This window comes from Plectropomus leopardus, chromosome 6 (assembly GCF_026936395.1).
Source record: "Plectropomus leopardus strain MGB_pleo_1.0 chromosome 6, ASM2693639v1, whole genome shotgun sequence".
In the NCBI taxonomy this organism is placed as follows: domain Eukaryota; kingdom Metazoa; phylum Chordata; class Actinopteri; order Perciformes; family Serranidae; genus Plectropomus; species Plectropomus leopardus.
This window is the reverse complement of record NC_142181.1, coordinates 4,810,243-4,820,942: the sequence shown is the minus strand read 5'-3', so window position 1 is coordinate 4,820,942 and position 10,700 is coordinate 4,810,243. Positions and strand designations below refer to the sequence as shown.

The 10,700-nt window shown below is 40.1% G+C and overlaps 1 protein-coding gene across 2 annotated transcripts in view; it reads right to left on the bottom strand.

Annotated features, from left to right (window-relative positions):
- Positions 1-1,530: 1,530 nt before the first annotated feature.
- LOC121943750 (large neutral amino acids transporter small subunit 4-like) overlaps positions 1,531-10,700 on the bottom strand; it is a 33,245-nt gene continuing 24,075 nt past the window's right edge. The window contains exons 8-14 of one of the 2 annotated variants that reach the window (XM_088078558.1): positions 8,830-8,973; positions 8,526-8,543; positions 8,192-8,318; positions 7,952-8,084; positions 7,546-7,619; positions 6,129-6,252; positions 1,531-5,998 (exon numbers count right to left, since the gene is read on the bottom strand). In XM_088078558.1, the coding sequence (XP_087934684.1) occupies positions 5,837-5,998; positions 6,129-6,252; positions 7,546-7,619; positions 7,952-8,084; positions 8,192-8,318; positions 8,526-8,543; positions 8,830-8,973 (782 nt within the window). In that variant the 3' untranslated portion in view covers positions 1,531-5,836. The remainder of the gene's footprint in view (positions 5,999-6,128; positions 6,253-7,545; positions 7,620-7,951; positions 8,085-8,191; positions 8,319-8,525; positions 8,544-8,829; positions 8,974-10,700) is intronic. The other variant, XM_042487356.2, reaches the window with a different exon arrangement.

The window sequence follows — 10,700 nt, the reverse complement described above, 5'->3', positions numbered from 1 at the left end:
ATAATTATGACTTCAGGTGCATGACGATAACCCTACAAGCCAATATTTGAACCCTAAGCATTTCTTTAGAAATCATTTAAAGGCATGGAGAAAGTTGGCTAAAAGTGTAAGAAATTGCAATAATTTGTAGATTACGAAAAGTTTTTTTAAGCTAAAAGAAAATGTCCATTCACCATGATTTTCCTAAACACTTTTTAAATGTGATTTCCTTTGTTTTTCAAACTTTCCTCTTTTTCTGGTAATTATTAGTTTATTTTCTGGTACTTTTTTTTTTTTTTTACTAATTTTGTGCTATATTTTGGGGTAATTTTTCTTAAGTTTCTCATTGCCCTCTTTTCATGTTTTCTTTTTTAAAGAGAAATCAAGCCAACTTTCTCAGGGTTCAAAGGGTTAAAATCAAGGCCATAAATCTGCTGTTATGCCCTTTCTACAACTAAGGGGGTGAAAGTCAGGTAAAGGGGGACAAATACTGTTTTACATCTTGGGATCTTTACATTTTAGCAGTAAGTCACAGATGTGTTATTGCATTGTTGTTACAAATGCACTTTACATGTGCAAAAAATAAATAAATAAAAATTGCTTGTTCCAGAACTTGCAAGGAAAGCCATGTTGCATGTTGATTTTTCTCATTTTGGTAATGAGTAGCTTAAAACAATAGGGGCATAACAACAAATTTAATGAATTAATAACTCAAATGAAATATGGATCAACCCATTTAAAAAAGATGCATGAATGTCTCATTTAGCTTACCAGCTGAGCTTGTCACCAGAGAGAGGAGGGGGTTCTCTATGTGTTTAAAGGTCCAAAGTATCAAAACAATTTTAGTTAGCAACCTATTTTCTTTATAGAAATAAAGCAAGAGATCCGCAACAAGCTCTTCAAGCAACACACAGGGAAGCATTTCAAGTTTTAGGTGGTTTTCTTGGTAATCTTAACAAACATTTACCCTTATTATTGACATTTCCCTGTTGTGCACAACACCTTTTATTTGCAGAGTGGATTTACCATAATTTCAGGCTGACATGATCACACAAAGATCCGTATGAGCCTCTAATGTTATAGCATGAGACATCAAACTGAAGGTTTCCCACATTTTTCTTAACCACTGAATGCTCGCCTCACAGCTCAGTGAGCATCAGTTTGTCCTCCTTGTCGCCTTGTCTTCTCAGAGGGTGGAGTCACCTCCTGAACAGTGTGTTTGTATGTGGAACCAGTACAGGGAGAAACCGTCAACTCTGGTCCAACCTGTTCAGACTGCTTATGTCCATACAGGATGTTCCTCTGTGATTTAAAGACTGCTGGGAAACTCTGTGTGGTTGTTGTTGCCCAAACTGGTTTGCCTCAAAGTGGTCTCATGTGTAAGTGTCGAGCAGATACTTTTTTTTCCTATTGGCCACAAATACCATGACTATCAGCAACAGTGAGTATCAGTGAAAGTCTGACCCCTGCTGTTCTGAAAAAGTACTGTCGTTTTGCACAAAACATCACAAACACGTGCACAGCAGTCATCTGAAATAAGAGACACCTCCATACAAATGATTGTGTTTATTTTGCTTCATATATTGATCTGTATTTTTTTCTTTTTTTTCAGTTAAAACGTGAGTGGAAATGTCAATGACACACTGTGGTACAAGACAAAAGGAAACCAAATATACAATATAAGACCATGAAAATACACATTCTCGTAAACATCAGAAAAAAAAAGCTTAATAAAAGACAATAAAACTAAATTGGAACATGGTAGGTAGAAAACAATACAAAAGGTACATGCCAGGGGAAGGAAACAAGGCGTCCAACTGAAATCCCCATCATACACAACCATAAAAACACCCGCAAGCATAAGTTGACACTAGGATTCATCTTCAGAGAATACACAGTTAATCAATAACCAAACTACTGCAGAATTCCTGTCCTAGGAAGCTGGGGTCCGGTGACCAGGAAGGTGATGGCACCTTTGTTTAAGGTACGACAGTGAAGGAAAGTGCTGATTAGTTTTGAGAAAATGAAGAGTTCGCCTGGTAACTCATCACCACTCACACACTGAGCGGTGGAGTGCGTTCAGGATGGGTTACCAGGCGGATAAAAAAAATCAATGTCCATCATTCCACATTCATTGCACTGGAGTAAAGTAATGCATCAGAGTATATCTGTACCTGCCTGTCGTCTTTACAGCATGTAAAGCCACAGAGTGTCAGTTACAGGACACATCAGCGCGACGAGAGACACTCTGTGGATTTCAATTATTTACGTGTGTTTTATAAGAACGGAAAATGTGAACAAGCTTCCATGAAGTGAAAACAACATAGAAATGTAAATTTCTATCATAAAAACTGCACAAAGAAATGTACATTTCCATCATAGAAATGCGCGAAGAAATGTAAATTTCTATTTTAAAAATGCACAAAGAAATGTATATTCCCATCATAGAAATGTACAAAGAAATGCACATAACTATCATAGAAATGTGCAAAGAAATGTACATTAATATCATAAAAATGCACAAAGAAATGTACATTCCCATCATAGAAATGTACAAAGAAATGTACATTTGTATTATAAAAATATACAAAGAAATGTACATCACTATCACAGAAATGTACAAATGTAAAATGCACACAATCTCACTGTAATAGCTCGGCTAAATTTACATTTGTACATTTCCATCATAGCAATGTAAAAAGAAATGTACATTTCTATCATGGAAATGTACAAAGAAATATGCATTTCTATCATGGAAATGTACATTACTATCATAGATGTGTACAAATGTAAATGCACATAATCACATTGTAGTATCTCAACTAAATTTACATTTGTACATTTCCATCATACAAATGAACAAAGAAATGTGCATTTCTATCACGGAAATGAAAAAATAAATGTCAATTACTATCACAGAAATGTACAAATCTAAATGTACACAATCACACTGTAGTATCTCCCAAGAACAAAACTGGTATTTTGAAAGAAGGGGTGGAACACAGCACTGTGCATTTGAGTATATGTGAATTTCCCCCACTTTTCAAGGAATATAGTGCAAAAACAATCAATGTCTGTGTGTGGGCTTTAATGTACAAATAAAGATTGACAAAATTCTTAAAAAGACGTCTAGGGAATCTTATCGCCGCCACCACAATCCAGAGTTGGATAACTGGTGAATAATAGATGAGTGGACTGAGATCTCTTCTTGTTACACGAGTTTTGCACTTTAAAGATACAACAATGTAAATGTTTGCATAAAGAAATGTAAAACAGATCAATTATTAAGAAATGTACAAGAATGTAATGAATCCCTGCATACTATCCGCGTAGGTTTATTGCAAATTCAAAGTTGTGATTATGGACTTTAATGTCTGATGAGGATCTATGACCAAAAGTGTGCTTTTAATGGCACGTACATTTGTGAATGTATTTTTCTATGCAAGCATTTAAATTACAAATGAAATGGTTGTTTTTTTTCACTTAACAAAAGTTTCTTCACAATTGTCACCTAACTAAACACTGTTAAATTATCACCAATTTTACTCCGTGCAATTCTCCCGCTAAAACTCATGCGGTTTAACTAATAGGGATGAACACGCCTAATATGCGACTGGTACGTCCACGCTTATGTTCCTGAGCTGAGAGACAAGGCTCCGCCACACTGTCCGTGCACATCAAGGCCATATAAATGAACATGTGAAACAATAGTTTTTATCTGTGAATATAGAAAAATAACAGCATCTCTCCGTTCCCATGTTCTAGATTATAAATTTGAAGCTCTAGGTATACATTCTTTGCATCATGCACCACTGGTAAGCGACCATGCACTGCGCGTACGATACAGTGCGGGCGTCAGAACTACATGACTGAGGTCCATTTCTAAGGGGTCTAAAGTGCATCGTGTGCCATTCGTTTCTCACTGATGGCAGCAGAGGCTCGTCTCTCAGCTCAGTCACCTGTCAGCTGTAAACATTTCAAGTTTGCAGACGGACGGGTGGATGAAAGATGGTAAGACAGATGGAGGGAGAGAGGGACTGGGTGCGCCACATCCTGCCTGAATCCACTCCTCCCATCTTCTGGACACATAAAGAGGCACTGTGAGGGTCATGGCTGTCTTTGGAAGTGCCTCTGTGAGTTACTGCCAGGCAGGAAATATCGGAGATTCTCTGTATGGCATTCAGGTTGAATCTAACAGCAAATTATTATCTCCCTGTATTATTCTCTGCACACTCTGCGCTTCTCTTCTGGACTTTTCAAAGACTCTTTATTGTCTGTTGTTGAGTCTCATTGCACTCCACTTTTCTCAGAAGATGGAAGGGCGAGTGTATTTATCGGCCAACAAATCTCCCTTTATGTCTGTAAGAGGTGAATTCAAGTTTCCCAGAGCTGCTGCTGCCGCTGCACGTTACGTTACGGTGCAGAATAACCACAAACCGATAAGAAACCAAGAGCGAAGTAGTCATTTGAAACGCCAGCCTGACTGATTCTTTGGAATCCACTGTGTCATCGAATAAAGAAAACAGCTCTTGTGAGCAATTTGACGGCAATTTGTTGCTTTGTGGTAAAAAGACCTCAATTGCCCCTTAAAGCAAAATGCAAAAAAACTATGATTGGACTAGCACCTTTTTTTTAAAACAGTTCATAAAATATACAAATTTGCCTGTCTGTGTGATTGTGTTGCCCAGCACCTCACAGAAGCACTTATTGCTACAACGAATCAAACTCGTGTGTGTGTCACGAGTGGATCGACACTGCTCCGACCTTTAAAAACACACACCGTATCTATTATCTTTGTCCCGTCTGCAACACATTTTCTCCTCCACATTGTCAGATGATGAATAGGGAGCAAAGATTTAACATCTGCGATCATATTGCAAGTAAATACATCTGATAAAAACGGTTACATATTTCAAACACAAAAGAAATTCATGAGCTAAAAAACAAAATAAAACTGACCGATATGGCATGTTGAGGGTGTCTTCCTGCACTAGTGACTGAATGAAACAGTAATAAAGGGCCAGCACTGTCTCTGGCATCATGCAGTGTCGTTTATCTAACCCCAGAAACACTGCGTTATGTAACACACACACACAGATGCTGCAGTCTGGACTATCAGTGCGTCATGATTAAAAAAGCCGTCATACTGTGTTTTCGATCTGAACTGCTACCAATACTGCTGTCTGTGGATTCACTAAATGCCCTCGAGCACGAGGAAACCATGATCGAGGGTGCCACTTGAGTGTGTGTTTCTGTCTCACAAAGGACATTTAAGTCGTCATGACACACACCGAGCAGCCCCATGAAACTCTGGCTTGTACTGTCTGAGAGAGGTGAAAGTTTACTGGTTGAACGGCATTCGGATGAAATCTCCTCACTGTGGCTTTTCGCTGGCTGGCATCTTCTTCTTCTGTGTTTTTTAAAAAATTTTTATGTTTGACTGGCAGAGGTTTAACCAGTCGACCAGTCAGTGACAGATAAGAAAAGATGCACAGAGGAGTCACACTGGGAGACGTCAAAAGTCCATCATAGCTTCTTTCTCCCATTTCAGAGATGCAGTCGAGGGAGTGGGAGCTCTCAGGCGTGTGTGTGTGTGTGTGTGTGTGTGTGTGTGTGTGTGTGTGTGTGTGTGTGTGTGTGTGTCTCACAGTGTATAGCATCAGAGGGGGTGAGACAGTGTCAGTGGTGTTCAGTTTTATATTGTGAATCGTCTGATTTTAGAAGAACTGAGAGAGGTGTCACGCAGGCAAGTGACCTCCATTATCTCCCCTCCCCTCTCTTCTTCTCTGTCCTCCTCTTTTTATGTCTCTCCGTCCTCTCTGCTTTTTTTAAAGATCATCTCCGGTCTTTCATCGGTCTAAACGTAAGCCTCGGGCTTGCTGTCGTCGTTGATCTTGACGTAGATCTTGGGATCCTCGTCGCGCTCGTCTCTGAGGCGCTGGAGGTGGCGGCTGTGGCACAGCAGGTAGAGGGGGAGGCAGAATCCCAGCATGCTCAGCACCAACAGGCCCACGTTCACCTGAGGATGACGTAAAGGTCAGACCGACATAATGGCATTTTGACTAAAAAGTTCAAATTTCTCAGTATTCCCCACAGTACTCGCTTTTTTATTCATTTATGCTACTGCACATATTTTCATGACATCTTACCCAGAGAGGGTCTCCATCCAGGGGCCCCACCATGGCCATGAAGAGAGGCTGCTGCAGCAGAGCGAACAGAGCGCTGATCAGAGACTGCATGCCTGTCAGACTGCCAAACTGAGAGGACGGGTACCTGCAAGGGACAAACAACATGTTCCGGATGGTAAATTCAGCTGTACATCAACATCATCTATGGGATTCATATGGTTCAATTAAAACTCAATTCAATGAAAACTACAAACACACACATGCACTGGTGATCATATGGCCCAAAGTATGTGGACACTTCTATTGTGGACTTTCCTATTGACAAACTTTTAGTGAAGGCTGTTTTTCATGGCTTGATCCAGGGCTGAAATTTTAATGCTGGATCACATTATTTAAGAAATAATGTGCTTCCAACTTTGAGGCAACAGTTTAGAGGAGACACTTTCCTCTCTTTTAATCAAATGACTTACAAGAGACAAGCTTGTGAATTACCATTTCTTTAATTTTTAGCTGTGTTTTCTATCCAGAAAATTCAGTGCAGTCATTTGGCAAAAGTTTGCCTTTTATCAGATCTCTCTGAGATCATCAGGCAGGAACGTGTTGCTGTTTGCATGTGTATATTTATATACAGTATGTGCATAGGTAATACACATGCAACATGCATGTTTGTATGCAAGAATTGATCAATAGAATATATGGATTACATTTCCCCTGTTGTAATATATGATTTTGATGATTGATATAAATCAATTTTATCACTGTATTGTCATATAACATATACACAAAGTGGGGTCCATAAATAAACTTCACCAGTTTGGTGTAGAAGAGGCGGCCTGCACAGAGCTCTGACCTCAACACCGTCTAACACCCTTTGGGATAAACTGGCGCGCAGACTGTGAGTCAAACCTGATCACCCAACATCAGTGTTGGACCTCACTAAAGCTCTCGTGGCTGAATGGGAATAACTCCATGCAGCCAGGCTCGGAGGGCTGAGCGGGTCTTTACCGTTAAGGCCCCCCACTCTCTAGAGCCCTCCCTGGGGAGAGCAGACTGACGAGCTCCTTATCCTCTTTTAATTAACAATTAAATAACATTTTCATGAATGTGCTTACACAGGGTTTGTGACCCAAACTCACTCTTATATGTAAGTCACTAAAATACATTTAAATAGAAAGAATTCCCTTAATTTGATTTATTTTATTGTTTTTTTTCACTTATTTTATTCTTTCTACTGTGTTGCACCTTTTTAACTTTTTAACATAATTTCAGTGTTTTTTCCATTTTTTTCCACTGTGACACTTTATTCATATAGCACTGAAAAGTGCTATATGAATAAAGTTTATTATTAGTAGTATTTGTGTGTCCATATACTATTGGCTATGTTGTGTATGTCATAAATGGCATATTGTATGTATCTTTTGAACATATTGACACTTACACAGCAGCATAGAGGCCTCCGACTGCAGAGTGGATGAAGCCTCTGACAATAGTGTGCAGGATAAATGACAGAATCTGAAGAAGAGAAGAAAAATGAAAAAAAAATTAAATTAAGTACTCAGTTCACATCTGGCCTTTTCTCTTTAAGAAATGGCTTTCATCTTTGATAAATGGCATTCAGGATGAGTAAATAACATGCAGTGACTCTTTTGTCCTGCAGGTGTCACTGAAGCGCTGCGTGATGTCAGGAGCTGCATTGCCATGTGAGTCTCTCCTGTTTGAACATTGTGTACATCTCTCCATCTCTTGCTCTCTCTGCAGTGTTAAGACTCTGGGCTTCGGCAGCACGTGTGCATTCCTAAAAAAGCTTAACAGGAATAACATCTGTCCTGTGTGTGTTTGTGTACCTGAAGTGGCAGGTTCGGGACGATGCAGGTGACTCCAAAACCAACCAGGAGCAGGTTGGTGAAGATGAAGGCTCTGGTGGCGTTGACGATCTTCTGGATCTGTTTGTCGGGGCGACGGGGCTGACCGGGCTCCCTAATAGAAAACAATTAAATAGAGTGTTTTTTTAAAAGAAAAAACTTTTTCCATTTTATGCATTTTCTTTTCTTTCCTTCTGCCTGTGTTTACAAGTGCGTTCTCACCTCTTGGCACATTTTTCATTCTCATCCTCGCAGTCTTTGAGCCTCCAGTCCATGACGTAGCCGATCACAGGGGAGGTGACCAGACACAAAAGCTGGAGCACCCCAAAGATGGACGTGTAAACACTCACTGAGAGACAGACAACAGTATAGGTAGAGTTATTATTGTGTTTTTATGCTTTATGTTTGGGGTTTTGAACATGAAATGAAATGCACTAAGGGTTTAGACGGTAGTGCACATAAGAACAAGCAAACACAGAGTGGATAGACAGCTGAGGAGAACGGCTGAAGAGTGTAGGTGGTTAGATCTTTGTAGGTTAAGCCTGACATCTCTTACCCACTTGCATCCTCTCCACTGCAACAGCAGCAAGAAGCCAGCATGACAGGAAAGAGAGACAAACGCAAAAGGAAAGACAGAGCTGCGTTAACAACGAGCAACAAGGCCGTTTCACTGAGCAGAGAGCAGCTGAGAGACGATTGTTAGGTGTCAGAGCAAAAAGCAAACATACAAACAGTCTTGAGAAACACATCCACTGCGACACACTTAAACGTCTGTGGTCAGACATGGAAGATAAATACAAGTACTCCCAGAACATCGTCTGTGTTTGCACATAGTTTAATCCACGAGCAGAGACACACACCTGTGCTGAGGTCTCCATCCGTCAGCGACTCCAGGATGGTGTTCATGGCTCCCATGTAGAAGATGAGGCGCAGCTGCGTCACACACATGGTGATGAGGCTCAGCAAGAAGATGGGACTGAAGATACTCTTCATGAAGGACTGAGCTGCAGGGGACATGAGAGAGGACATTACAGTCCTCACATCAGTCTGCTAACACATCTGGCTTCTTATCAAATACCAGTTACTGCCTATGTCACTTTTGGCTCTCTTAAATGACAAATGTCAATGGTGACACTGGAGGAAAAGTCCGGGAATCACCAAAATCATTAGGATCCAACCTCTGGGGATCATGAATGTCTGTACAAAATTTCATGTTAATCAGTCCAATAGTTGTTGAGATTTTGCTCAAAAAACAAATGTGGACCTGTTGGTGGCACTAGAGGATCGTTCAGGGAATCACCAAAGTCATTAGGATTCATCCTCTGGGGATCATGAGTGTTTCTAAAAAATGCCATGGCAGAATATATATCTCTGAAAGAAAACTATCAGTACAAATTGTGGTCTTATTTAACAACACTGAATATTTTGCAAAATGTTGTTAATCAGGAACTTTTTCAAGCCAAAACTGTAGATCTGTAAAGTTTGTAAGGCAGGGGATAACCAACTACACTATAATGCTTTTTCTCAAAAAAATGGGAAATCAGGGTTCCAATAACTAAAGAAAGAAAAGGGAATTAACTGACTTTTAAAAAATGGTGCACGAGAGAAACAAGAATTAAGACAGCAAGGGCAGGGGGCCCACAACGACCACTTATGCATAGGGTCCAGAATTTGGTGCTACGCCCCTGACTACAAACCCAAACCTGCCTGTTTTTACACAAGAGTTTCTGTCATATGATGGAAAACTACACCAGTGTGCTTCCTAGCCCGTGCTAAGTCTACTGTGAAAGTTGGGGGAAGAGATTGTCATCTAAATATTCCCACTGCTCCTCGGGTGCCACGGTAACACGTCTCATCCTGCACGAGAAGCTGAGCGGCCGGGTGATTCACCGAAAGGTGGGTTCTAGGAAAAGTTGATCATTAATCAAAGTTGTGAATCTAAATGGAAATTGGACAAACTGCCCATATGGTGAAGCACTGGACAAACCAATTAATTGTCAGTGCACAGATGGAGCAGATGGGTTTATTACCCAGAACAACAGGTATCCATCCGAGGCCTAATTAAGGGAATTGTTTGGAAACAGGTCATGCTTTTTGTAAGCACTTTAACACGCCTTCACCTCAATACCTGATCTGTATTTCTGCCTCTGATCAAAATAGAATATAAGGGTCTACAACCAGCTAGGAGACCATGAAAGGCTGCACTTCTGCTAGCAAGTTTAATATTTTAATGGCAATTCATCCAATAGTTGTCGAGGAAGTTACTCAAAACAACAAATATCAACTTCACTGTGGCGGCAGGGGAGGTCAGTAGTTCTTAAGTTGGCTGTGGCTTTTAACTCCTGCCTTAATCAAGGCAATAGTAGACATAGAGTCATAAAGAGAAGTCCAAAGCGTCCAAGACATGAAGGAGAGAACGTCAGATTCTAGAGACAAAATATACAGTTTGTATTTCATTTTTATACTGAAGCAATCATTTTGGAAAAGTAGATTTACAGCCTTGCACTTGTATGCTTCTGCAAACCAGCCAAGTTACACTTACAGTTTACATTAGGACGTCACAGTGTAGGTGATCTTTGACCTTTTGGGTATAAATTCTAGTCACTTCATCATTATATCCTTTTAAACATTTGTGTGAAATTTTGCATGAATTCATGAATTATGGCCAAAAACATGTTTGTGAAGATGCAGTTTGTGCCAAATTTGAAAAATATCCCTTTAGGAGTTCTTG